This window comes from Otolemur garnettii, unplaced genomic scaffold (assembly GCF_000181295.1).
Source record: "Otolemur garnettii isolate 467f Iridium unplaced genomic scaffold, OtoGar3 scaffold00067, whole genome shotgun sequence".
Lineage (NCBI taxonomy): Eukaryota > Metazoa > Chordata > Mammalia > Primates > Galagidae > Otolemur > Otolemur garnettii.
In genome coordinates, this window is record NW_003852462.1 from 8,365,492 (window position 1) to 8,392,381 (window position 26,890).

The following is a 26,890-nucleotide window of genomic DNA, read 5'->3' on the forward strand; positions in this document are numbered from 1 at the left end:
CGGGCCCGGGCTGGGGATTTGAACCCGCCACCTTAGGTGTATGTGGCTGGCACCTTAGCCGCTTGAGCCACAGGCGCCGAGCCAGACCGCCTAGTTTTTAAAGACAAACTGAAAATCTAGATTTTCATCTGAAGTCTCCTGATTCCTAAACATTGTCAAGAAGTTTTTAAAAAACAAAAAACCCACAACTCTGTGAGCTGGGTTGGCCTGGTCCCTAGGAGGACACTTGTAACAGACGCATTTTAACCCAGAGGCATCCTCCTCTGTTCCCACTTAAGTGAGGGTAAAGAGCCAGTGGGCAGAGGCCCCTGGTACCCAGGGCCCAGGGGAGAGGCCAGAATGAGCATCCAGTGACACTTTAGCATCCTCTGGCCCCAGGGCAGCAGCTTCTGTGTGAAAAGTACCAGAGGTGTGTGCAAGTTCGTCTCCAGGGCCTGCGGAGGGCCATGTTCTGGGGCTGGCACCAGGCAGCAGTTCATCGGAGACACACGTTGGCCCAGCCAGAGCAGCTGCTACTACACAGGTGGGCAGAGAGCCCAGGGGACAGGAAGCTGAAAGGGCAGCCCTGGAGGCCAGGGGCCCAGGAAAGGAAGGGGACGTGAAGGAAACCCCAGCCTGGAGACGGAGGGCCATGGCAACCAACACCTTATTATCTTTTTGGTGGGTGGAGGCAAACCCCAACCCTAACCTTTGGCCCTAACAAGCCCAGGAGTCCAGCTTCTAGCTAGATCAGTCCTTTGGTCTCAGGGGAAATCGACTCCTCAGGGTTCCAGCCATAGCGCGTGACGTGTGAAGGTCACAGCACAGGAGAATCCTACTGTTCTCTGTGGCCAAGAGAGGACAGTGAAATCTTCATTTAGATGGTGACATTCTGGTGGAACATGCAGACAGCTCATTGATTCATATTTTTAAATTAAGCTGAGGGGACAGATGAGGCTTTCACCCAAAGCTCCATACAAATTTGCAAGTGTTTGCAGTGTCCCCGTGAGGGGGACCACAGAGCAACTAATGTCTGTGCTGTTGCTCTGAGAGGCAGTGACGTTTCCTAGCCCCATCAGGGGGTGGGAGTCACCTTCCTTCTTTCCCTCACAGACACCAGGGCTTGTGAGGGGACACAGGACGTGGCTGTTGTGGGACTTGAACGGCACAACTCCTGGTTCCCATCCTTCCCAGCAGCACCTGCCTCCTGAGCCTGAGGTTCAAAGATGGGGAGGAAAGTCAGTACTCTGTGGGAGGCAGGGGAATAGGGGTGTAAATCTGAATATAATGTGACTTTTGCTGAGAACCAGCAGGCCATTTTATAGCTACTTCCAGGCCTGGTATGAGGTTGTGAAAGCCCAAAGAGTGCCCCCAGCCCAGCATCGAAACGTCCAGCATGGCCTGAGGAGAAGGGTACTGCTGGTCACACTTCCCACATGGCAGGAGGCCCCAGCAGCCACAGCCCAGGTACAGGAGCAGCTGATGGCCCAGGCCTCCCTTGGCCACTGGAGAAGCCACGTGCAGCGGGGCCGGGCAGACAGGCAGCTGAGGAGGAGGGCCTGGGCCCGGCAAGCCTTCCGAGCATGGCAAGTGGCCCTGGGCCAGCGCCGTGAGGCCCAGCAACAAGCAGGGTGCAGAACTGGGGCTCTGGTGACCCTGCACTGGACACTGGGGATGTGCCAGCCCAGCTGTGGCCAGGTCAGCAGAGCCCACGCTGCCTGGAGGCTGAGTGCCTGGTGAGTGCCGTGGCCCAGGGCAGCCCCACGCTGTGCTCCCTGAGCTGGCCGGGAGCTTGTCTCTCTGGCAGGGCTGGAGCGTATTTTGCTAGGGGTGGAGCAGAGGCTCAGGAGGGTGGTTGTGGGTGAGGCCCTGCTGGGGACACATCCCAGCTCTGCCACTTTGTAGTTGTGTGGCTCCTCCTTAAGGAAGTCAACAAGCGAACCACAAACTGGCATTCTCGTGAGGGCAGGGGAGGTAAAGTGGAACTGGCAGGATTGTCCTCTTTCTACCCCTAAACAGGATGTTCGCCTCTGTCGTGTGAATTCTGCTCCCCAAGCCTATTTTAACCCTATTCTCCAGAAAGGGATGGGTGGGGGTCAATGTGCATGGAAACAGGGCTTTGCCTGGAGGGCCCCTTCTCTGGAGCTCTGGGGCTGGCTGCCCGGAGGGCTTGCCAGTGTCCTAGCCTGATGGCCCTGAGTGTGCGCTCTTCCTGCTCCCCCAGGGTTCTAGAGGCCTGGGCCCAGTTGGTAGCCCAGGACCATGTCCAGAGAGCTGCTGTCACCCAGCTCCAGCAGACTGGGCTCAGGAGCCTCCTGCGGACCCACTGGGTGCTGCTCAGAGTACATTCGAGACCACAGGCTGAAGCCCAGGAAGCCAGCACCGCCTACTCCAGGACCCAGGCCGACTTTATGCACTGGCCCAGGATGACCAGCTGGGGGCACCTCCTGCTGATGCTGGACACCTCAGCCCCTTGGAAGGAGGTAAAGGTAGGAGATCCACCAATGACCCCCAGACCACTAGCTTTAGAATTAGCTTGTTTCAGCCCATGGTGGCAATATGGTTGGATGCTTCTCCAGGAGCCTGACAGCCTTGTAGACACCACCCCTCCTTGGTTCTCAGTCAGCCACCCGGCTCTGGACAACAGGCAACTCTGGATCCATCAGCATTTACTGAGGATCTGCCGAGGGTCAGGGCAATGCAGGTCTGCTGCAAGCACCAATGTGCTGGGGTCACAGTCTTAGGGAGACAGACACTTAAATTCATTATATATCATGGTGCCATCTGGAATCAAGAGAGGTACACAAGGAGGACAGTGGTCATTTTTTGTCAGTTTTCCTTTTTTTTTTGAGAGAGTCTCACTATGTCATCCTCAGTAGAGCACTGTGGTGTCACAGCTCACAGCAACCTCAAACTCCTGGGCTTAAGTGATTCTCTTGCCTCAGCCTCCCAAGTAGCTTATAGGTACCCACCACAACGCCTGGTTAGTTTTTGGTTGTAGTTGTTGTTGTTTAGCTGGCCCAGGCTAGGCTTGAACCTGCCAGCCTTGGTGCATGTGAACCTGCCAGCCTTGGTGCGTGTGGCTGGCACTATAACCACTGTGCTACAGGTGCCGAGGCCAACGCCCACCTATTTTTAGAAATAGGGTCTTGCTGTGGGTTAGGCTGGTCTTAGAACTGGTGAGCTCAGGCAATCTACCCGCCTTGGCCTCCCAGAGTGCTAGGATTACGGGCCTGAGCCACTGTACCCAGCCTCAGGGCAACATTCTTTAAGAACACTTTTATACTTTGATTCCATTCCTGCCAGCAGAGACAAGGATCCCATATACAGATGGAGAAACTGAGGCTTATAGAAAACTATTAGGCATAGTACCCAGGATGCTTCATTTCAGGCCCCCTCCTTTCTGCCACAGGCATGCACATACGCAGTTATTAGGCCATCTCATGGTGGCACCGAGTCTCCTGGGAGAGCCCCTTCTCTGTACAGAGTACTTGCTAGGGGCCTGGGTCTAATTGAACTTTGTGAAGTTCAGGTAGGGAGAGTAATATCAAACTCCTCAAGCTGTACCTGGCACAGGCAAGCTCTCACGAAGAGGTAGCTATTATGGGCCGTCTGCTTAAATGTCTTCAGCTATATGGAACAGTGGGCAGAGAAAGAGGCAGTGGTGTCCTGCCAGCCACTCTATTCTTGGGCACCCCTTTGGTCTCCTCCAGGAACCCTAGAGAGCACTGAGGCAGCATGAACTATCCCATTTGTACACATAGTAGGAAGCCCTGCTAACGGGGGGAGGGCAGCAAAGGCAAGGACATCTCCCTCCCCCCAGGCCCCAGGAGGTCTGAGCCTGTTGGGTTCAGATTTTCCTCTCTGGCTGTTCCCTCAGACCTTCAGCTGCTGGACACAGGCCACAGGGCCAGTGCTGCCCGAGCCAACACTGCAGCACAGCCTGGGTGGACAGAAGACACAGAAGGAGACACCCTGGGCTCCAAGTAAGGAGAATGTGCCTCGGGGGACAAGTGAAGTACAGGCTGATGCATGGTGGGCCCCTGGGCTAATTGGTCCGATGTATTCACTGTTTCTCCACCATTTCCTCTTAAATATCTCAGCTGTTTTGAGAACTCTTCATTTTCTGGTCCCGCCCTGTCAGTTCTCTCTGGGCAGTAGCCCAGAACTGTGGGAGGCTCAGACGTAGGAAGGAGGGAGCTCAACTCTGTACCTCCCTTGACCTTCTTCATTGCTCTGGGCCTCTGGCCACTTGCCAAGGGACAAGTGCGTTAACCACTTCTGGCCACTTGCCTTCCTGGACCAGTGTGTTAACCACTTCTACTCAACTCTCCTTTCCAGGCAACAGAGAACATCCCCAGGGCCCTGCCTTCCAGCTCTGTGGCTGGGCCCCAGGCCTACCCCCAACAGGCCCAGGAGGGCAATGTAGCCCTGAGCCCAGGGCCCTCAAAGGCCAAGGTTGGGCACATCAGAGGAGGCTGGGGTGAGAGCCACTGTGCGCAGGGTGGGTGGAGCTGCCAGCGCTGGCAGTTACAGGGTCCTAGGGGGACAGGCCTGGCTAGTGGCTGTGTCCTTCTTCTGGCCATGTTGGCTCTCGATGCTCTTGGTCGTCAGGAGCAAGTACCTGCAGCGCTGGCGTCTTGAGGCTCTGCTTCACCGGCTGCGGGCTTCCCAGCAGGCTAGGTGCCTGGCAGCAACATGGCAGCGCTGGGCGGATGCTCAAGGCGCTGAGCAGCTGGCACAGTCCCTGGTGAGTGGACACAGCCCCACCCCACTCCATCCCTAGGGAGCTCAGAAGCTCTGGACATATTTTCTCCTGTTTCAATCTATCCTCAACCCTCACCCCTAGAAAGTGTCTCTCAAAGTATGGTCTCTGGATCTACTGAGTCTGAAGCCTTGAGGGGCGGGCCCAGGAATCTGCTGGACACAGAGGGAGGTGTAATGACAGCCCCTTGTCACAGCCCTTCACCCTGGTGCTACAGGGGTGCAGAAGAGGCAGCGGGGCTGGGGGCTGCTGGAGAGTGTAGGTGGGGGAGGCCTTCTCTGCCAACTGTCCCCATAGCTCAGGGAATGGCACCTAAGATGGGCCTGGCGGAGGTGGCGACAGCGGATCCTAAGACTTCGGGTGGCTGAGCGGTTACGGCAGCAAGAAGACAGCTGGGTCATTTCCCAGGTACTGGCATCCTCCTGGCCCCCCAGCCAGTCCTTTCAAATCCAGTGACACATCTGGACATTGCTGAGCTGGGGTCACCACTCCTAGGACCCCTTTGTTTTCAGGGATGGAGGATGGATCACTTACAGAACACACTGCCTCAATGCGAGCCCTTGAATGACTCAGGTCACAAGTTCAGCCCAGTCCCACCTGGGCACTCAGTTTGGGAACAAGGCTTGGCCTAGGGTGCCGCTGCTGCTCACACTGGCCCACATAGGGTCCCTGAGCACCCCACTCTCATTTGTTCCACTCTGAGCACAGCTTCCCGGATCATTGTCAAATCTGTTCTGAGCCTGTGCATTCTGCCTGGGGCAGGGCTGGCCACTTGGGGCAGAGGGACTATGGGGACAGAAGGAGCTAGGCACAGGGGTTGCTCTAGCAGGCATAGCACAGACCCTGAAGGGAGCTGAGACAAACAGCTCTCCCTCCCTCTCTGGTTCCAGGCCTTTGAGAAGTGGTATCAGCGCCTGGCAGCTAGGAGCCCCAGGAGAGGAGCCACCAGCAGCCCAAGACCCCTAAACAAGCCAGGAACCCCAGCTTCGAGCAGGAGGGAAGTTCCTGAGTCCCCAGGGGCAGGGGACTTGGTGGCCCAGCTGCAACTGTGACTTGTTCCCACCCTCCAGGAAGGGAACTGTGCCCCACACTCCTGGGGACTAGTGACAGTTGGACAGCTCAAGAAGCTCTGAAGAATAATAATGCCCTCCTCAGTCCTAGTTGCTTCTCTTGGTCAGTCTCTCCAAAAGGCTGCCTTTCTGCCCTGGCCAGAAGGGCCAGGCAAGAGTGAAGACGTCCCACAATTGTGCCAAACTCTGTCATCAGGCTGCTCCAGGACCCCCACCCCCACCCATGAGCTAGTGATCCAAGCCAAGGGATAGCCCGTCTGGATCTGCCAGTCACTGCTCTTGGGAGCAGTGCCAGAAGACAGCCTCTGGGACAGGAAGCGTAGAAGGGAAAGGGCACTTGGCATAGGGATGGCCTATATCAAAAATAAGCCAGAAGTGTGGCTGCTGCACAGCCCCAGGCAGCGCCAGGGCCTCTGCTTAGGTGAGCTTCACCTTTGCCTTTGACAGTTAATGAGCAGACAAAGCCATCCTGGCCAGGGGCAAGAAGGGCAGGTTCAGGCTGCCACCACGCTCAGGGAGTCAGGCCACTTCAACCCTCAGAAGGGCACCTTTTCTCTCAAGCCACAGAACACAGAGACAACTATTCCAAAAAGCAGCATTGTAGAAAGGGGAAGAACCCAGCTGAGCTCTCTGGGAGAATGTAAGAAACACCTGCATGATTAGGTGTCAGCCCGAGGCCCATCCAGGGGCCTGGTGCTATGGACGGCCATGTGGGTAGACAGAACAGTGGTTTACCCTGTCAGTCACAAGTAGGTTGGGCCTGGCTGCCAACATCTGGGGTGAGGGGGTGCAGCACCTTCACTTTGCCGTATATCTTCTATAAGGACACCAATGCCCACTGCCCCCATACCCCCGTGTGCTTTTCCAGTATTCCATGGACCCCAAGTGCAAGTTCATTGGACAGTCCAGGCTGGCTCCTAGAGGTTGCCTTGGTTCGAGGGCTCGGTTGGCAACAGCCGGTCTCCCCTCTCCTCAGGGAGGGAGCCATGCTCCCCACTATGGTCCTCTGCAGGGGGGAGGTGAACAACCCAAACAGCACACACTCCAGCTGGGGCAGGGAGCACCTGGCTCCCGTGTGGGGCCAACTGAGGTCCAGCCAGAGCCTGGGGACCTCACAGTAGTGTAGCTGCCATCATCACATCAGGCAGTGGAGGTCAGGGCAAGGCAGAGATGGAGGAGAGTAGGGTTCTGGGGAGACCCAGGACTGGGAGGAAGAAGGTGGGACACAAGCGTCCCCCACCTCGGGACATCAGGCCTCAGGGTCACGAAGCCTCCACCGCCCTCTCACTCTGACTGGGCCTGCTGAGAAGCTCAAGTGCGTCTTCTACCACCTGCCACAGACAGCTGTCCAGCGGGAACTCATTGTCCACCAGGTTGATCAGGAAGTAGTTGTCGTGGATGTGCTGGATGATCGTGCGGGATGGGGACTCCTCGTCGTATAGCTTGCCCCACTGCTCAATCCACAAGGCGAAGGCCTCGTCCTGCACACACACATGCACATACACATGCACACGGAGGCAAGGTCAACAGGGCTGCCCTCGGGTCAGGCTCCATGTGCTCACCATTCCCGGGGCCCTGTGCTACCCAGCAGAACGTGTCCAGGAATAGTACAAGGCCAACTGCCAGGGCCACTTCCTACCCAGCTGGGAAACAAACACTGCTCGTCAGCACTGACCCTGGTGAGTCAGAGCAGCCCTTGACTGGAGGGCTGAGTCCCTGGCCCTGGGATTGTGGCCTTTAGCCACACACTTGGAACCCAGCCACACTTTCTGTCTGGGCTGGGTTTTCTAGGTGGCTGGAGCAGGCCAGCACTTGGCTTCTTTACCTTCCAGAACATGAAGCTGACAGGATCCACTACTGTGGGCTGGATGATCTCTCGCCCAGGGAAGATGCCCCACGTGACGGCATTGGGCTGCAGCTCTGGGGCATTGGTGATGTTTTCACCCTGGGGGGCATGGGGCAAGGGTAAGAGCAGAGTGGGGCCAAGCACAGTCCCCTCATGCCTAGAGAGCCTCAGCTCCCTGGGACCTTCTACACTCAGGACTTTCCACCTGTGACCCCACTGCCCTACCTTCTCAGCCCACAAGCTGGGACCCAGAGGTCCTCCTGGGTGCTCCCCACTGTGCTCCCATCTGCCCCACATCCAGTTGGTTCAACCCTCTGATCCATTCCCTCCTGTCTCGCCCATGGCCAGGCCTGGGTTAGCACCAGGGCATCTTCACTGGCCTCCCCTGGCCCTAGCATCTGCACTGTGATCTGCCTAAAATATATAGAACAGAGACACCCCACGACTGGAGAAAGGCTCCCCTTGCCCTTAGGGAAAACGTAAATTCTAAGCAGGACGATCCAGACCACTGCAGACCTGCTGGCCCCTCCTTAACCATCCTGGCCTCCCCAGTTTCTTTGTAGATTGTGTGTCGATGCCTTGCACATCCCCTGCCCCTTCCCAGGAGTGCCCTTCTCCCCATTGGCCAGTTGCTCTCTGTTCTTAAGATTCAGACCACATGTGACCCCTCCAAGAAGCTTCCCCTGGTCTTCCAGGCTAGCTGTCCCTGTTCTGGACCCTACAGCTTGTCATACTGAACATGAACATCCTATTTACACTGGCTGGTGATCATTCACCTGTCTCCCTTGCTAGGCTGGGTGCTCTGAGAGCAGAGCCTGGTTTTGTCTGTGTCTGAGTCTTGCACAGTTCCTGGCCTTCGGGGCTAGACAGGGGGCCAAGCTGAATGCACTGCAGGCCGGAGGCTGGCCTGCCTAGAGCAGCCTAGCTGAGAGCTGGCCTGCCTGGGGCTGGCCCAGCTGGGAGCTGGCCCACCTAGGGGCTGTCCTACCTTCACATCCACAATGTGGTAATTAACCCGCAGCTCATACTTCTTCAGCACTTGCAGAAGCGCTTCTGCCGTCTCCCGGGAAGTGAAGAACTCTAAGTAGGCCTGTGGGAGACAGTGCCTGGCATGTCAGCCCCTTCCTTGTCACATGCCCTTTTAGAGACATGAGACAGGGACTACTGGCGGACACACGGATCAAGCACAATAACACAAGGGCTGAGGGCAGCAGGTGTGTGACACTTCTGGACAGCAGTGAGGGACTGCTGCCACCCAACCCCCCACCACTCAGAGAAGGTTCCTCAGAGAAAAAAGGCACCTGGCCTGGGTCTGACAAGCTGAGGCATGGGAGAGAGCCCAGCACATTCTGCCCTCTCCAGAGACTGGATGACGACAATGACACTGACATCACTAGCACCAGGGGCTACTGGGGATTAAGCTGGGATTACTTAAATCATTTGCTGGAATGCTCACAACACTGCAGGCTGGCACTGTTATCTCTGGATGAGGAAAGCAGGCTCCAGGTGGCTACTGTGACAGAAGACAGCAGGCCTGGTACCTGTCCCAGTGAGTTATGGCTCATTTTGCTAAAGAGAAAACCTGCCTACCTAGGTCCATCTGATTCAAAGCGTGAACTCCTGTCTACTCTGGTCCCTTAATTAATTCAAAATTAGAAGGTCAGGAAAGAAAGGCTGCTCTGACCCAATCTCTGGGAAACCCCTGGGTGCGAGCCAAGGCACGGTAGCACTATGCATGCCCACCACACCTTCTGAAAGACGTAGCCCCCACTGGGACCCCAGCCCACAACGGGGTCGGAGGACGGCCTCCCGTTGATGTTGGGCTGGGAGTTGATGGTGAGGATGCCCTGCCGGTTCACTCGGAGCAGCTCCTCCTTCATCAGGCTGGTCTCGGCCGCCAACGGTTCATCGTTCCAGGGCAAGCATGTCACCTGTGGGAGAGGGGGAGTTAGGCTGGGGTCGTGATCAGATCCAGCACCATGGGTCCCCCTTCCCATAGTCCCCCTCAGAGACTCTGCCTCCATGAGCCTATTCCAGGTGGGGGGTTCCCCATGCAGCCCCTCCCTGGGCTGAGCAGGAGACTTGGGGTGGGGGAGTTATGGTCCCATAGCCCGGCCCACGGCTGGAGACTGGGCGGGACCAGGGACCCCAGCCCATCACCACTCACTTTATGGCCATTCTGGTTTGGCTCTCCCGAGAGGTAGTGGACAAAGACATCAAAGACACTTTCTTCACTGGTCAGCTCCTCCCCCCACATCTTTAGCAATTCTTCCTTGGGGGACTTGCTTTTCAGGTAGAAGAGGTAATAGTCCTTCAGCTCCCCAAAGGCTGGAGAGGAAGAATTGCCCCTGGCAGAGGAAGGACCAGAGGTCAGGGTATACTCTTGACCGTGGGATACTGGCAGAGAGCCTTTGTCACCACATACCTAGGCAGCCAGTCTTGTAAATCCTGCCTCTGACCACCCCACCCCCCACCCCTGGGCTTGACCACAAGCAGCAAACTCCTACCCTTTCTTCCCAAGAACTAAGGAATGTGTGTGTGGACCCTCACCAGCGACCATTGGGGAACTCGTCCCACTCCTGGGTGCGGTAGATGTAACTCTTTGGCCTGGAGGCCCAGAAGATGGGACGTACGTCTTCTTCCCGGCGCTTGGGGTGGGCACTGACAGCCCAGGGCAAGGGACGCCTGGGGAGGATGGAGACAGACAAGGGATTGGCCAGAGGGAGCCAGAAGGAGGGGAGCCACGCTGAGCCTGGGTTCTCCCATCTGACTCCCTCCAAGACTAGAGCCCTTGGTGTGCCCTTTGTGCCACCAGGGGGTGAGAGGCGAGCACTGCATCTGGGACTGTGCGTGGACTTTCTTCTGGGGTCCCCTGGGCCACCACCCTCACCTGGGGTCCTCAGTCCACATGCCGAGGCGCTTCAGCACCTCTGTGGTAGCCATCTCTCGGTTGAGGGTGTAGAAGTGGAGGCCTGGCACCAAGCCGCTGGCCAGAAGCTCTTGGCACAGGCTCACAGCCAGCTCGATGCCATAGTTACGGATGGCGGCATCGTTGTCTTTGATTGGCTCAATCACGTCCTTGATCTTCTGTGGCACCTCCAGCTTGGACAGCTTCACAAGCTGCCGAAGGGAGTGATAGCCCTGTCCGAGACACGGGGGGCTGTGGGGTCATCTGCCCGCCGTCTTCCACCCTGTCCATCCTCCATCAGACCTCCTGGCCAGCTGCAGTGCCATATAGGAGGACCCAGGGAGGTCAGTCATACTGCAGGGGTGTGCTCGGGCTGTCCGGCTATCCCCACCCTTGCAGAGCAAAGCACCTGCCCATGAGCTCTCCTGCCATCAGGGTGAGAAAGTGTCTACTGGTGACATGGTTGTCATCTAACCCACCTGTTCCCAATCCTCACTGATCATCACAATGATGATCACCAGCCAAACTCAGAAGAAGTAAATACAAAACCCCATCTCAGATTTACTGAATGAGAACTTCAAGGGGTAGGACCCAGAAATCTATTGTTTTTTTCTTTTTGAGAGAGAACCTCAAGCTATCGCCCTGGTAGACTGCTGTGGTGGCACAGCTCGCAGCAACCTCTAATTCCTGGGCTTAAGCAATTCTCTTGCCTCAGCCTCCCAAGTAGCTGGGACCACAGGTACCTGCCACAGCGCCCGGCTATTTTTTTGGTTATAGTTATTGTTTGGGAGGGCCGGGCTGGATTTGAACCCACCAGCTCTGGTGTATGTGGCTGGGCCTTTGCCATTTGAGCTACAGGTGCTGAGCCCAGAAATCTATTCTTTGAAAAAGCTTCTCAAGTGGTTCTGATGACAGCCATGGTTAGGAAACATTGATTTCACCCGAATTTATAATGACACCTATAACCCCTTTTAGTGACACTTGTCAATAGGCCAAAGTACAAGAAGCCCTGCAATGATCGCTGTTTTCTGGGGAAAATTAGAGGTAACCACGTGGGGTGGCAATGCTGTACAAGAGAGGGGCACCTGCCTGGCTGGACACCCGATAAGCAGCAAAGAACAGTTTAGCATGAGCTCAGCACTTCACCCCCATAGCCCAGCCTGAGGGGTACATGAGCCTCCTACGCCCCTCACCTGAATGGGAAAAATCCCTGGGAGGATGGGGCAGGTGATGCCCATGTCGGTGCAAGCCTTCACAAAGTGGAGGAACGTGTCCGTCTCAAAGAAAAGCTGGGTGATGATGAAATCGGCCCCTGCAGATACCTTTGCCTTCAAGTGCTTCAGGTCAGCCTCAAAGCTCTCTGCTTCAGGATGGCCTTTGGGGTAACCTGCCAACAAGGATGACAGTCGGGAAAGGGGAGTGCTTAAGACCCGAGAGCCTGGGGACAGAGAGTCCTCTGCCTCCAGGTTCTGAACTCACACCTGCCAGCAGCACAGCACAGACAGAGCTGACACAGTAGATGGCTGGGCTCATGCATGACGTGCCCCGACCCTAGAGATGACCCTTGTAGGAGGGCAGTTGCCCTCCCAAGGGTGGGAGTGGATTGTTCCAAACTCTCCACGCTGCTCTGCCTCGGCCAGCCAGGCACATCAGGCCTGCGCTTGGTGGCCGTGGGAACAAGAAAAGGCTACATTTCACACCCGTCAGGCAACACTTAGGGTGCTGGGCTTGACTCTGGCTGCCAGATGAAGACACTGTTTTTCTTGTAACATTAAAATTACTCAGGGGTCCAAGGCAGTGAAAAGTCAGCAACCCAGTAACACAAGGAGGAACGGAAGAAAGTGATGTTCTGCTTGAAGAGATGAACAGAGAGGCCACAGCAACTCCCTTCCTGTGTCCAGGAGTCTGTCACAGAGCGTTCATGCTGGTGCAGTTTCTCATTGGTCTGTCCTGCATTGCCTTTGACAGCACAGCCAGCATCCATCCATCCTAGCAGTGGAGTGGGCAGCCCCACAAGGTCACAAGCTTGTGGAGTCTGAAAACACCAGGGTGATGGCCAAGTGTGGGGAGGCCGAAGATGGGATTCCAGAACTTCTGGGAGGTGGGAGCCGGCTCCATGAACCATGTGACTCCCCTAAACAACAAATTTACTGGCAGCCTTTCGAGGTCAGGAAAGCAGGAAGACCACAGACCTTAACAAAACTATAGGGAGAGCGCTGGCTTCCACAGCCCAAGCCCAGGGCAGGACTCTGGGCCAGGCGGGGGCAGACAGGAGTCCTGGGCCATCGGGAAGCGAGGCTGCTTTGCTGTGATAAGGCAGCTCCATTCCTTTTTTTTTTTTTTAATTGTTTATTTATTTTAATTTATTTATTTGCAGTTTTTTGGGCCGGGGCCGGGCTTGAACCCGCCACCCTGGTATATGGAGCCAGTGCCCTACTCCTTGAGCCACAGGCGCCACCGGCAGTTCCATTCTTAAGAAACCCTGAGTCATTACAAATGGATATAAAAACTGTTGTTTCGAAGCAGGAGAAGGATTAAGCACCAGAATTTTACACTTTCCATAATAAAGGTATTTTTCCATTAGGAACTTTAGAAACAAAGAAACTTTTTTTTTTTTGGATACAGAGTGTCACTTTGTTGCCCTCCAGTAGAGTCATAGCTCATAGCAACTTCAAACTCTTAGGCTCAAGCTATCCTCTTACCTCAGCCTCCCAAGTAGCTGGGACAACAGGTGCCTGCCACAACACAAAGAAGGTTTTTAATAGCTAAAACCGTGTACATATAAATCTAAGTACCACCAAACAAATCTAGCTAGCATGGATCACCCCCGGATTTTCCTCAGTTTATTATGATGTTCCTTATCACGACCAGCATGGTACTTTCCAATCCAATGATCTTCTATTATTCACTTTACAAGAAGCACAAAACTATTCACAACTGTGAGCTCACAGCTTCACTGGCTCGGATCGTGATCACTGAGCGCCCATCCTCTGACACACGTGGGCAAATCTCCCGATTAACCAACCGTATTATGGCCAATACAAGTGATGACAATTTGTACGGTGGGAAGTGCCTGTTCTGTTCCTGACGCCTAATCAGTGCTTCCCAGACTCAGCACTTCAACACCCTGTTGACAGAAGAGCGGACATGTAGATGGAGGGCTGGAGAACAGACCAAGTCACCCAGAAATAAGTGATTTTCTTAAAGCCATGTGGTTTTTAAATCCTTTTTTTTTTAATTTAAGATCACTTGAGATGCTACTTCATAATGTAGCATGCTTTTATTATTATTGAGACAGGGTCTTTCTCTGCTGCTCTGGCTAGAATGCAGTGGTGTTACTCTAGATCACTGCAGCCTCAAACCCCTGGGCTCAAGTTATCCTCCTGTTTCACCCTCCTGAGTAGCTGGGACTATAGGTGCCCACCACAATGCCTGGCTAAGAGACGGGGTCTCGCTCTTGCTCAGGCTCTGACTCTTAGCTTCAAGTGATCCTCCTGCCTTGGCCTCCCAAGGAGTCAGGAATACAGGCATGAGCCACTGTGTGCAGTCCCCATGGTTGTTTTAAAATTAAAAATGACAGGATTCCCCCCCTAAAATTGAGAAAAAATGATTCCTAGAAGATGTGCCAAGTCAATCTAGAGATTCCTGTGTGCCTGGCCCTCACTGCCTCACCATACCTAAGCCCTGTCTGAGAAGCTAAAGGTCTGATCCCAGCTTCAGCATCAAGAGCAGGAGGGAGGTCCACTTCATCCGTTTCTGCCAGGTGAACCTGGCCTCCTGGCTGTGACCAATGGAACCAGAGTTCAGCCAACCCAATTCTCTCTCTCGGGAATTTGGAATGGACACTGAGACCAGTTGGGGCTACTGGCTGGAACTGACACCATGGGCACCCAAGAGCAGGTCGTGTGTATGGAAGAGCGCAGACATCAGGTCTACTGGAGGACATGTGGAGCAGATGGGCAGCAGGAAGTGTGGATGGGGGACATGGTGTCCCCAGAGAGAATGAGGCCGGGCATTGGCTTCTGATGCTTCCAGTGCCTTGTGAGGTCTGAGGCCATTTCCTGACTTTGGGTTCCCTGCCCCCTGGAGTCCTCTTAATGAACGTCCATCTTCTGTTTTAAAGAAAAGAACAGGGCTGGGAAGGAGGCTGAGGAATAAAAACTGAAGGTGTAGTGGCAGCCCTGGGAGGGCAGTGGGCGACAGAATGAGAACAAGAGCACTGTGTGATCCACCTGTGCACATACCGGATGCTCCAGCCACTCACCTGCCACACAGATGTCAAAGTAGTCACCAAACTCATTGCGGATGTGTTTCACCAGGTCCACTGCATAGTTGAAGCCTCCTTCCTTCTCTTCCCACTGGTCACCTGTGGGGTCTGTGGGGTTGGTGGGGGCCAGTCACAGAAAGCCTTTTTGTTTCCTCTCCCCACACCTACATGGAGAACTGTGAGTCCCTGGACGGCTCCATATTATTTAAGTTTGGCTCTTCTTTTCCTAGCCCAGCAATTCGTAAATAGCGGGAGGGAAGGAGGCAGCCCTCCACCAAGTATTTACTGCGTGCAGACTGTGTGTGGCCCTGTGCGGGAGTGGAACAGGACATGGCTGCTGCTCCTCACTGAGCCTGGAGGGTTTGGGACCTCTTCCCCAAACACAACAGGGCATGCTGGGCACCCTGGCTCATCACTGTTCCTTGCTCTCCCAGGGCTATGGAGCTCCTGCCTCCCAGGAGAATTTTCTACTCAGCTCAGATGAGAACTAGACTTTTGCTAGGGAGTATGAGGCCACAACATCCCACCCATCGCGCTCCCTCTTCCCACTCTTAAGTGACCCAGTGACAGCAGGAACCAGCTATTCTCACTCCTGGACAAAAGCCAGAGCTGCACTCTGATTGGCCAAGTGCTGGGTGCAGCCAGTGATCAATGTAGCCCTGCAGCCAGGGTAGAAGGTTATCAGGCACTGACTCAGTCCTGAATGAACTCCTGCACCAGGGTCAAGAGGTGGCAGAGGCGGCTTCCTCTGGGGAGTGCTCACCGTAAGTTCACTACCCACATGGGACCCCAGGAAAAGTAAAGGACCATTCCAGGGATAGGAGAGGCCTTGGGGAAAGCCAGAACCCAGAGCCTAGGGGAGTGCTGGCTCCACACCTCCCCTCAGGGCCAGGATGTTCTTCAGGCCCAGCTGCTTGGCTTTGTGCAGATGGCCCGTGATCTCCTCCTGGCTCTGACAGCAGCAGGTCATGTGCAGGATGGTTTCCAGGCCACAGTAGTTCACGGCAGTGCTGGCAATCATCATGGAAGAGGTCTCCTTGTCTGAGCCAGGGTCCCCTGCTGGGTGCCAGGTCACATCTATGAAGAGGGGGCCCCCTGCCGCCATCCGGTCAAATCTGCAGGGGATTTCTTTCTGAAGACGGTTTCCAGGGGAAACACCACCGCCCACCACCACCTTCCCGGGGGCCCAGGAGTTAGGGAAGCATGATGTGGAAGTCAGAGTCAGATCAACCTGCCTGCACATCCTGGCTTTGCTTCCTACAGCTATGGGATCTTGGATGAACTAGTTAACCTCTCTGAACTTGGTGTCATTTATAAAATGTGGCAGATTGCAGTACCTACTTCACAATAACACCATGAGAATATGATGATAGCTGGCTCCTTGAACGGTGCCTGGCACACACTGAAGACGTAGTAAGCATGAAGCGCTATTATGATTGCCATTATTATAGGGATAATAAACAACAGAGACTCCACCACTCGGGATGAGAGCAGCGCTTCAGACTTTTCACAGTACTTGCAGTTATTATTTCAGGAGCGTTAAGATGTCATCATGGTTGAGGGTTAGGGAAATTCCTCAGTGATTTCCCCTCTTGACAGTCTCATTCCAGGAACAGGAAAGGGAGGGTCAGCAGATACAAATGCCTCTCCTGTGGCCTCCCAGCCTTGGCAGCAGCCCAAGGCCAAGTTCCTGAACAAGACTCAAAAGCTTGGACGGGCAGGGAGTACTTTCGTTATAAGGGTTTATGTAAACACAGACCTTGTGTCTTTAAACTTCGAAATCGTGCCTGGTCCATGCTCATGCCTGTAATCCTAGCAATCCAGGCAGGTGGGTTGCCTGAGCTCAGGAGTTCAAGACCAGCCTAAGCAAAAGCGAGACCCTATTCTATCTCTAAAAATAGTTGGATGTTATGGTGTGTGCCTGTAGTCCCAGCTACTTGAGAGGCTGGGCAAAAGGATTGCTTGAGCCCAAGAGTTTGAGGTTGCTGTGAGCTATAACACTATGGGCTCTCTAGTGAGAGTGACAAAGTGAGACTCTGTCGCAAAAGAATAAAAACCAAAAAACTTGGGAGAGACACATGTGAAGAGGAAATAATAAAGGCATAAACTTTAAAAAAAAACTGCATGGCTCAGCATCTGTAGCTTAGCAGTTTAGGGCGCCAGCCACATACACAGGAGCTGGTAGATTCAAACCCAACCCAGGCCTGCCGAACAACAATGACAACTACAACCAAAACATAGCCGGGCTTTGTGGTGGGTGCCTGTAGTCCCAGCTACTTAGGAGACTGGAGGCAAGAGAATCACTTAAGCCCAAGAGTTTGAGGTTGCTGTGAGCTGTGACACCATAGTACTCTACTCAGGGCGACATAGTAAGACTTTGTTTCAAAAAGAAAAAAAAAAACCTGCAGTGCTAATGTAATTCAGTTGGCATTTCTAGATCTTGAGGGGTATAATCCAAATTCCTAACTTGCTGAAAACATTCTCTAACATTCTCACTGCTTTGTGGCTTCCTAAACTGTCCTTGTGATCTCTAGCCCCAAGTTCCAGCCAAACAACATAGTTAAGAGAATCAACATTTTTAACCCATTGGAGAGTGTCTAAAAATAGCCGGCATGGGGTTGCAGAGGCACTCTTACATTCAGCCAAGAAGTTGCAGATCAAATGACCTACTCAGCCTTGTCTTTTCCTGCCCCCTCTGATTGCCGGGTTAAAGGGCAGCCCAGCTGCAGGGCTGACAGTTCACTTCCTTGCCACCCCCAACTCCTTCCCCACCTCAACTAGCATCAGTTTACCTTGAGATGAGATTGACAGCTCCCTGCGCAGTTCGAGGAGGGAAGAATTCCAAGGAGAACCACTTGTCACCAGATTCCATCCTCCGCCTCATCTTCTCCCGGAGTTTCTCATGCCGCTCCAGGTCCAGGCCTGGTGTGGAACATCTTGAACTATCTTTGGAGTTCTCACTGCCACTGCTGCTGCCCTCTGAGCGGAGGTTGAAGCCGCCAGTTCCTCTGGCCTCATTCACCATGGCTGAGTTCCTGCTGCACGGGGTGGGGCGGGGGACATCAGGGAGCGGGCAGCCAATCCCCAGGCACATTGAGGCACCTGAGTGGCAGGTTCGAGACGCTGCATTTCCAAGAAGGAAGACCAGTAAGGGGAAGGTGACAGCGCCCCCGCCCAGTGGCTCCACACTGCACAGCTATCTGCGCTGCCTCACTCAAAGCCTTGCCCTCCACTGCTGCCGGGCTCCTTGCACGCAAGGTAGCCCCCGCCCAGCACTAAAACATGCTCCTTCTGCCCACGGATCCTCGGTGACAGCTACCTGATGGAAGGTGACACAGATAATCTCACGCTGCTGGCCTCCGAGGCCCCCATTCCTAGGGAAGGGCAGTGGTGCATAGCTGGGAGGACCTTGGCTTTTCGATGGTCCATCTCTCAGCTCAGACCCAGAGTTACTGGGAGGGAACAGAGAAACCTTCCCCAGTGGGTGTATACAACTGGGCGGAGCTGTGACAAAGGAAGAGGCTTGAGCACAGCAAGGGGGCGGGGCAAGGCTTCCAGGCAGTGGAGGGAGGGCTGGGACTCTAATCAGAGGCACAGATGGAAGGAGGGGGAGACTCAGGCCAGCTGAGACCTCAGCGCTTGGTGGAGATGAGGCCAACAGACATTCAGGGTCACTGGGTCACTCTCCAGAGGAATAGCTCACTATGGCTGGCCCTGCCTGGAACATCTCGTTTGCTTGAAACAATTTTTTGTTTTTGTTAAAATATCACACACACACACACACACACACACATATATATGTACATATGTGTGTGTGTATATATATATATATTTTGAGACAGAGTTCACTTTGTTGCCCTGGGTAGAGTGCCCTGGCATTATTATAGCTCACAGCAACCTCAAACTCTTGGGCTCAAGCAATCCTCTTGCCTCAGTTTTTCTTTCTTTCTTTTTCTTTTTGAGACAGAGTCTCACTATGTCACCCTCAGTAGAGTCCCGTGGCATCACAGCTCATAGCAACCTCAAACTCCCAGGCTTAAGCGATTCTCTTGCCTCAGCCTCCCAGCAGCTGGGACTACAGGTACTTGCCACAATGCCTGCCTATTTTTTGTTGCAGTTGTCATTGTTGTTTTAGGTAGCCTAGGCTGGATTTGAACCCGCTAGCCTCAGTGTATGTGGCTAACACCGTAATCATTGTGCTACAGGTGCCAAGCCAGTTTTTTTCTATTTTTAGTAGAGAAGGGGTCTTGTTGCTCAGGCTGATCTCAAACTCCTGAGCTCAGGCAATACACACCTTGGCCTCCCAGAATGTTAAGATTACAAGTGTGAGCCACCACGAACAGCCTTAGAACAGTTTTTGTACAGGAAAAAAGGGGTGAGAGTTTAACTACACAAATTTTCCTCAGTTCATTCTACTCCATAAAGACCATGTTGTGGCTTAGAACTTGTAACTAGCTGTGTTCCAAAAGTAGCCAGACCCAAGTTCAGTCAGGGCACAAATTTATGTCCAACTCAAAACAAAGACTGACCCATCTGTGCCAACCCTGTAGGATGCTCTCCTTACACACACCACTAAAATCAATAGTCACGGTGATCTAGCTACACCAGAGGCTAAGTTGGGAGGATCACTTGAATCCAGAAGTTTAAGATCAGCCTGAGGCAACACAGACAGATCTTATCTCTTACCAAAAAAAAATTATCACAGTCTCTGCAGAGGCACCATGACAACCACAGGCAGGCCAACAGACGGGCACAGTGCCATTTGGCAGTTTGGTGGAGAAAATAAGACAAATACTTAAAAACGAAAGAAAACACTACCCTTGCGCAAATGCACAATAGTGAAAATGGGTGTGTGTGACCTGGTGCAATAGAGGGACAACCAGGTCAGCTTCATTCCTTTCAAGGAATGTTCACCACTAAACCGGTGGGCTTAACCTTCCTTGAGTCCTAGTCCTCTCTTGAAATCACTGCTCCTCTCCTCTGAACCACACACAAGTACACAGAATACGCACGGGTGCATCCAAGATCAAAGGATGTATTCCAGACTAAGAACCCTTGTGCCAACACTCTCTCCCCCTAGGATGTGCCTTCGATTCTGACCTAAAACTCCAGATTCCCAGTGAGGACTGCGCTGGGGAGCAAAAAAGGGGATAATGGCAAGAGCAGGCAGCTGGCCTTTCTTCTGCAGTGGACCAAGTGCCTCATTAACTGCGGGCTGGAACAAAACCTAGAGCAGGGGAGGAAGCTGAACCACCTACAAACTCTCTTCAAAGACAAGGCATTCCTAGAACATGCCAGGCCGGTGCCATATCATTATGCCTTCTCTAAACCAACACCCATTATTTATCCATTTTAAGTGGGGCTCTCACAGCACTCTGGGTTGTAACGGTTGTAACTGTGCGTTAACATGTTTGTCTCCCCTCTGAAACCAGGACCCGCATCCTGCCTGTGCTCTGTAATGACAACCAACACTCACTGAGGATCAAGGCGCCAGGTGCTGTCACTCCATTCGCAAAATAACCCTCTGCACTTACTGAACACTTAACTCAGACGGAGTCAACACCATGATACTAAGCCCACCTTCCCCGAAGGGCTCTGGCCGACACTCCAGCGCAGTGGGGCTCAGTGGGCACCGAGACTGCAGTGCCAGCGGCCCCACCACTCTTCTCCAGGTGCTGGCCTTGGAGGCAGGTTTAAACGGCTGGAACCTCGGCACCCAGGTGGCTGGAGGACCGGGAAGAGAGTCACCAGGTCACTGGGGCGCGCGCGGGAGGGGCTCGGGATCACCATCCCTGGCTCAGGGCCCTCTCATCTCCCGGGTTCCCCCGTGCAAGCAAGGAGCCGAAAATGGGGGTCGCTGTGAGTGTCAGCCCTGGAGAGTTACTCTAATCCCGCGAGGGGTGCGCAGAGGTAGTGGGAGCTCCCCCCACAATTAGAGGGGCGGGTCGGCCTCCAACGCTTCCCGCCCACAAGCAAGTGCCCGCCCCCGATGGGTGTTCGGAGTCTCCAACCCCGACGACCCCAGGCTTCACAGTCACTCACCCTTCGGTACCCGGTGACTCAGGTCGCATGCCGGCCAGTCACAGCTGTGGGGCCGCAGTGGGGGCGCGCGAGGGCGGGGCACGGAGCAGGTGTCAGGTTGCTACGGTAGGCGGGCCCAGAGGGCGGATACGGCCCGAGCGGGCGAGCGGAAGCCCCGCCCCCAACATGGCGGCGCCCAGCGGTCTCGTTGGAAGCCGTCCCTTTACCGTCATGTGACGTAAGCCGTCGCCCCACCCGTCTGCAGCCACTCCTTGTCTCGGTCTCCCCGCTCCAGAGGACCATGTGACCATCCCAGGGCCGGTCACGTGGGGCGCGGATCCTGGGTGGGAGGGGGTTGGCAGAGGGGTCTGGAGCGGCAGTAAAGGAGGAAGATGGCGGGATGCAGGGCTTCTTCCCAGTGCTGCTGCTGCAAGTTTTGCTGCTGCTGCTGCGGTGAGCATGAGACCCGCACCCCAGAGGAGCTGGTAAGGAACGCGCAGCGCTGGGATGGGGAGGGGGCGGTTGCTAAGGGACTTCGAGAGGCGTTGCCGGGGGTGGGGCCGGGCCGAGCTAGGCCTGCAGGTGGCAGCGGGTGCGGCCTGGAGACCGCAGCGTAGGCTCTGGAAGCCTCCGCCCTTCTTCACACGCCCCAAGACTGCGGCCTTTTCTCATAACCTGCCCTCCTCACCCCTGGAATCTGGGGTAGAATCCAGGATAGCTTCAATTAATCTCATTTGTGTTTTCTTTTATTTCCATCTGAAAAGAGTTTTGAATGGAACAAGCGTTTTGCAGAACGAGCTCCTTCACAGGATTTTGTGCTTATCACGCAGCTGACTTAGTTTCTCCAGCCCTTGCTTACTCTATTCCTCACCCTTTCTGGGTCACTGACAATCAAGATTTCCACTGCAAAGCACTCTGGGAAAATCTGTGTTGTGTTCCCAGCGTTGACAGGTCCATTCTGATTTCAAATTCAGCATACTGTCAGATGGAATGTGAATTTTTCCCCCTCTTGAGCTGACGTTGCACATCTTTGGAAGTGTCCTGAAGACGAGTGGTCATTTGGAGAATGTATCAATAGAAAGAAGAGCTCAGCTGGATGACTGATCCTCACCCATATGGCCCCCCACCCCAAAAGATTTTTTGCCATCTTGTTCCCATTTGATAATAGCTCCAGATTTAGACGTGAGCAACTGATTTTAGTAAATACTTCTGCCTCCTTCCACTCTTAGCCACTAAAAAGGGCTCCCTCTGTGGATCTGTTTTTCTAGACCATCCTTGGAGAAACACAGGAGGAGGAGGATGAGATCCTTCCAAGGAAAGACTATGAGGTGAGATGCTTAGGTCCTATCTAGGGTAACTAAAGTAGTGAGTGGCCTGGTCACTTCAGGTGGAAGCACTGTGATTCCAACCAGTGATGCTCTTTGACTGTCCCAGGGAGTGAGAGGGTAAGAGATAACTTCCTTCTGGGAAAGGGGCTGTTTAACAAGCCCTTTTCTCATTTTAACCCAAAACAAAGTCTGTCTCATGCAGGGCTGTCCAACCTGCAGCCCATGGGCTGCATGCACATTATTTGAGGCTTGTTTTGCTTATCTGTGGTGTGTCAGATAATCGCAAGAATTATACACTGACATTTCTTTTTGCTCATCAGCTTTTGATAGTATTTGTGTAGGTAGTGTGTGGCCCAAGACAACTCTTCTTCTTCCAATGTGCAACAGGGGAAAAAAAAAAGACTGGATACCCCTGGCTGTCTTTATGCGTTTATAGATCTGTGGTATCTTAACCTGGACAGCATATGTGTTTGCTATTAAGCCGTTTGCTTTTACAACTTACCCAGCCAGAGTAAAACCCACTGACAGTGTTTGCTGGTAACAGGTGTGCGATTCTAACTTGTCATGGAGGCCTTGCTTCTCTCCTAATAGAGCTTAGTTTTCCGATGATTGTCTTCCTGCCCAGTTTCTCTCTGCAGTGTTCTTGATCGTAGTCCCCGGTTTCAAGTAGGAACTCTATTTAGAGTATGTGTGTTTCTAGTAAAGCCACCACTACGGGAGTGAAACTTAACGTGTCGCTTTTTATCATATAATCAGTTCATGTCTTTTCTGTGACTTTTGAAATTACAAAAATAAGCCATGGTTGTGACAGAAAGTCTTTATATACAAAAGGAAGGTAGAGAAAAATTTATAACGCCACTCATGAAAAGATAGCTACATAACACCTTACTGAATGTCCTTACACATCTTTGTGCATGTTTATATGTATGCTTTTTTTAAGTAACAGAATTGAGATTCTACTAATTATACTGTTTTAACCAGTCCTGCTCCCCCTCTGCTTTGTAAATTTTTTTTTTTCTTGAGGCAGAGTCTCTCTCTGTTGCATGGTCGAGAATACAGTGGCATCATCAGAGCACACTCCAACCTCAATTGCCAGACAAAAAGGATCCTCCTGCCTTAGTCTGCTGAGGGCTGGGACTATAGGTGTGCATTGCTGTACCTAGCTAATTAAAAAACATTTTTTTAGAGATGGGTCTTACCCCGTCTCACTCTTGGGCTCAAGTGATCCTCCTGCCTTAGTCTCCCAAAGTGCTGAGATTACAGGTGTGAGGCACTGTACCCACTTTAATAATTTTTGTTTGCTAGTTATTTTTCTAGTAAGAACTTTGTAAATAGGGAAAGAGTATTTTATTGTGCCACGATTTATTTACTCCATCTTTGATTTTTTCTAACTATTTCGTAAAGTGAACCACATAGTATGGAGCATTCATCTTTTCTTTTCCATCTTTAATTGCTCCCTCAGGATTAAATCCAAGAAGTAGAATTAATCATATGTATATTAAATGTCATCTAGACATAGAAAACCCAGTATGCCTGACAATAGCATACCCAGCCTAATTTTCTGTTTAATATTTCATCTCACTTTTGCTTTGGAATTTAGTGTTATCTTGGGGATTTGTACTGTAGCACACACACGGGGTTTTTTTTTTTTTTTTTTTTAGCTTTTATTGTTGTAGCCGACACGTATAGTCCCACCTACATGGGAGTTTGAGGCAAGAGAATGGCTTAAGCCCAAGAGTTTGAGGTTGCTGTGAGCCATGATGCCACAACACTCCTCCAAGGGTGACATAGTGAGACTCTGACTCAAAAAACAAACATATGCAAAAACAGACAAAATCCTCTACTAAAACCCCTTTTCCTGGTTACACGGGTTCAAGTCATTCAGCTCAAGCCCCACCTTGTTTTGTCTATGCTTTTATTGTTCGTTTCTCCCTTCCCTTATTATTTTGAAGGAATTCTATACATCATATCAGTTCACCTATAAGTAATCCAGTATCCTGGAGGATTAGGACTTTTTTTTTTTAGCATAACAATACCATTGTCATATAGTAAAGAAAATAGCAATTTACTTTTGTTTTTTGGAACAGAGTCTCAAGCTGTTGCCCTGGGTAGAATGCTGTGGCATCACAACTCACGGCAACCTCAAACTCTTGGGAATAAGCGATTCTCTTGCCTCACCCTGCCAAGTAGCTAGGACTGCAGGCGCCCACCACAAAGCCCGGCTATTTTTTTTTTTTTTTTTGTAGTTTGGCTGGGGTGGGGTTCGAACCCACCCTTGGTATATGGAGCCAGCACCCTACCTGCTGAGCCACAGGTGCCACCCAGAAAATAGCAATCTCTTGATAACAGATACCCAGTAGTTCACATTTTTTAGTTTTCTTATGAATGTCATATGTATTTTAAGTTTGTTTGAATCAGATTCCAAATGAGGTCCTCACATTGCATTTATTTAATCTATCTTTTAAATTTCTTTTAATCTGTAGGTTTCTCCTTCATCTTCTCCCCCCACCCCCCTTATGTTTCACAACATAGTTAGGGCCCTGGAATTTTCTACTGTCTGGATTTTGCCCCGTAGTTTAACATGTTACCATAATGGGACTGCTTTTTTTTTTTTGAGACAGAGCCTCAAGCTGTCCCCCTGGGTAGAGTGCTGTGGCATCACAGCTCACAGGAACCTCCAACTCCTGGGCTCAAGCAGTTCTCCTGCCTCTGCCTCCCAAGTAGCTGGGACTCCAGGCACCTGCCACAACGCCCGGCTATTTTTTGGTTGCAGCCATCATTGTTATTTGGGGGGGGCAGGGCTGGATTCAAACCGCCAGCTCAGGTGTATATGGCTGCCGCCTTAGCCGCTTGAGCCACAGGTGCCAAGCCAATGGGACTGCTTTAAATGAATCATCAAGATCTGTATCCACTGATGCATTTTCTCCTATTTCTTTTTTTTTTTTGCGATGGAGTCACAGTATGTCACCCTTGGTAGAGTGCCATGGTATCACAGCTCACAGCAACCTCAAACTCTTGGGCTTAAACAATTCTCTTTCCTCAGCCTCCAAGTAGCTGGGACTATAGGTGCCTGTCACAATGCCCAGCTATTTTTTTTATTGTTGCAGTTGTCATTGTTTAGCAGGCCGGGGCCAGTTTCGAACCTGCCAGCCTGGCTGGTGCCATAACCACTGTGCTACAGGCAGCAAGCCTCTTTTTTTTTTTTTAATTTTAGGTTAATGTGAGATAAAAATCGTAATATTTCGATTTGTTAGGTAGGTAGAGTCCCTGCTATGCCCATTCAGTGGAAGCACCCCAAAGCCCCTTTCCCCTCTCATCCCCCTCTCTCATTTCCCTTCCCCCCAACTTGAACTGAAATGAATTTTTCTCTAGTGGGGGTATGAATTAGATCATCTACTGGCTTCATATTAGTATTGAGTACATTGGATATTTGCTTTTCCATTCTTTTTTTTTTTTTTTTTTTTGAGACAGTCTCACTATGTCGCCTTGGGTAGAATGCCATGGCATCACAGCTCACAACAACCTCAAGGTCTTGGGCTTAAGCGATTATGCTGCCTCAGCCTCCAGAGTAGCTGGGACTACAGGTGCCCACCACAACGCCCAGCTATTTTTTGGTTGCAGTTGTCATTGTTGTTTGGCAAGCCTGGGCTGGATTTGAACCCACTAGCTCCAGTATATGTGGCTGGCGCCATAGCCACTGAGCTACAGGTGCCGAGCCTGCTTTTCCATTCTTGTGGTACTTTACTGAGAAGAGTGTGTTTGAACTCCATCCAGGTTACTAGAAAAGATGTGACATCACCATCTTTTTATGGTTAAATAGTATTTCATGGTATGCGTATACCACGGTTTGTTAATCCATTCCTGAGTTAATGGGCATTCAGGTTACATCTCAGTGATTATAAATTGAGCTGTAGGCTCGGCGCCTATAGCTCAACCGGCTAAGGCGCCAGCCACGTACACCTAAGGTGGCGGGTTCGAATCCCCAGCCCGGACCCGCCAAACAACAACAACAGCTGCAACCAAAAAATAGCCAGGCGTTGTGGCGGGCGCCTGTGGTCCCAGCTACTTGGGAGGTAGAGGCAGGAGACTCGCTTGAGCCCAGGAGTTGGAGGTTGCTGTGAGCTGTAATGCCACGGCACTCTACCCAGGGGGACAGCTTGAGGCTCTGTCTCAAAAAAATAAAAAAATAAAAAATAAAAAAAAATAAATTGAGCTGTAATAAACAATCTAGTGCATATATGTATATCCTTATGATAAAATAATTTTTTTTCTTCTAGGTAGATGCCTAGTAATGGGATTGTGGGCTCAAATGGGAGATCTGAGGTCATTGAGGATTCTCCATGCTTCCTTCCAAAGAGGCTGTATTAGTTTACAGTCCCATTTTCCTCTATCTCTTAAGTGTTTCCTTGTACACAGTTGAGAGGTTTGCAGGGGTTCGTATAAGATGCTTTATAGTGTGTGCTGTCACCTTGCCCTCTCTGACTGAACCCTGTTGTATACTGCTGATCGCGTTAGCAAGACTGAGCCCGTCTCAGGCCTCCGTCCTACTCCAGGAGGTCCCAGAGGCTTCTCCATAGACCCTACTATTACACCAAAGCTACTTCAGTCTTTCCACTAAATTGCTCTTGTATTTGTAATGTACTTGGCTGTCAGCGATATACATACTCATGTCAATTTTATGGGTTAATAATGTTCTTTCATGCGGT

General features: G+C 52.2%; 3 protein-coding genes across 7 annotated transcripts in view; 2 read left to right on the plus strand and 1 right to left on the minus strand.

The window, feature by feature from the left end:
* The window catches only part of CUNH1orf167 (chromosome unknown C1orf167 homolog), a 20,546-nt gene extending 14,347 nt beyond the window's left edge, over nucleotides 1-6,199 (plus strand). Inside the window, 9 exon segments of the mRNA XM_023515146.1 lie at nucleotides 379-523; nucleotides 1,305-1,715; nucleotides 2,204-2,468; nucleotides 3,803-4,112; nucleotides 4,114-4,462; nucleotides 4,501-4,532; nucleotides 4,535-4,729; nucleotides 5,042-5,133; nucleotides 5,626-6,199. Coding sequence (XP_023370914.1) covers nucleotides 379-523; nucleotides 1,305-1,715; nucleotides 2,204-2,468; nucleotides 3,803-4,112; nucleotides 4,114-4,462; nucleotides 4,501-4,532; nucleotides 4,535-4,729; nucleotides 5,042-5,133; nucleotides 5,626-5,796 — 1,970 coding nt within the window. The 3' untranslated portion in view covers nucleotides 5,797-6,199.
* Nucleotides 6,200-6,397: 198 nt separating this feature from the next.
* Nucleotides 6,398-18,292, minus strand: MTHFR (methylenetetrahydrofolate reductase). The gene is made up of 12 exons (XM_003793277.3): nucleotides 18,155-18,292; nucleotides 17,628-17,873; nucleotides 15,712-15,950; nucleotides 14,833-14,943; nucleotides 11,762-11,955; nucleotides 10,551-10,801; nucleotides 10,211-10,345; nucleotides 9,828-10,008; nucleotides 9,409-9,591; nucleotides 8,649-8,750; nucleotides 7,640-7,759; nucleotides 6,398-7,295 (listed from the first exon to the last, which is right to left on the minus strand). The coding sequence occupies exons 1-12, from the start codon at nucleotides 18,262-18,264 to the stop codon at nucleotides 7,077-7,079; spliced, it is 2,091 nt and encodes a 696-aa protein (XP_003793325.2). The 5' UTR covers nucleotides 18,265-18,292; the 3' UTR covers nucleotides 6,398-7,076.
* Nucleotides 18,293-21,177: 2,885 nt separating this feature from the next.
* The window catches only part of CLCN6 (chloride voltage-gated channel 6), a 39,592-nt gene continuing 33,879 nt past the window's right edge, over nucleotides 21,178-26,890 (plus strand). For all 5 annotated transcript variants that reach the window (XM_023515233.1, XM_023515236.1, XM_023515235.1 and 2 more), the window contains exons 1-2: nucleotides 21,178-21,341; nucleotides 22,125-22,184. In XM_023515233.1, the coding sequence (XP_023371001.1) occupies nucleotides 21,249-21,341; nucleotides 22,125-22,184 (153 nt within the window). In that variant the 5' untranslated portion in view covers nucleotides 21,178-21,248. The remainder of the gene's footprint in view (nucleotides 21,342-22,124; nucleotides 22,185-26,890) is intronic.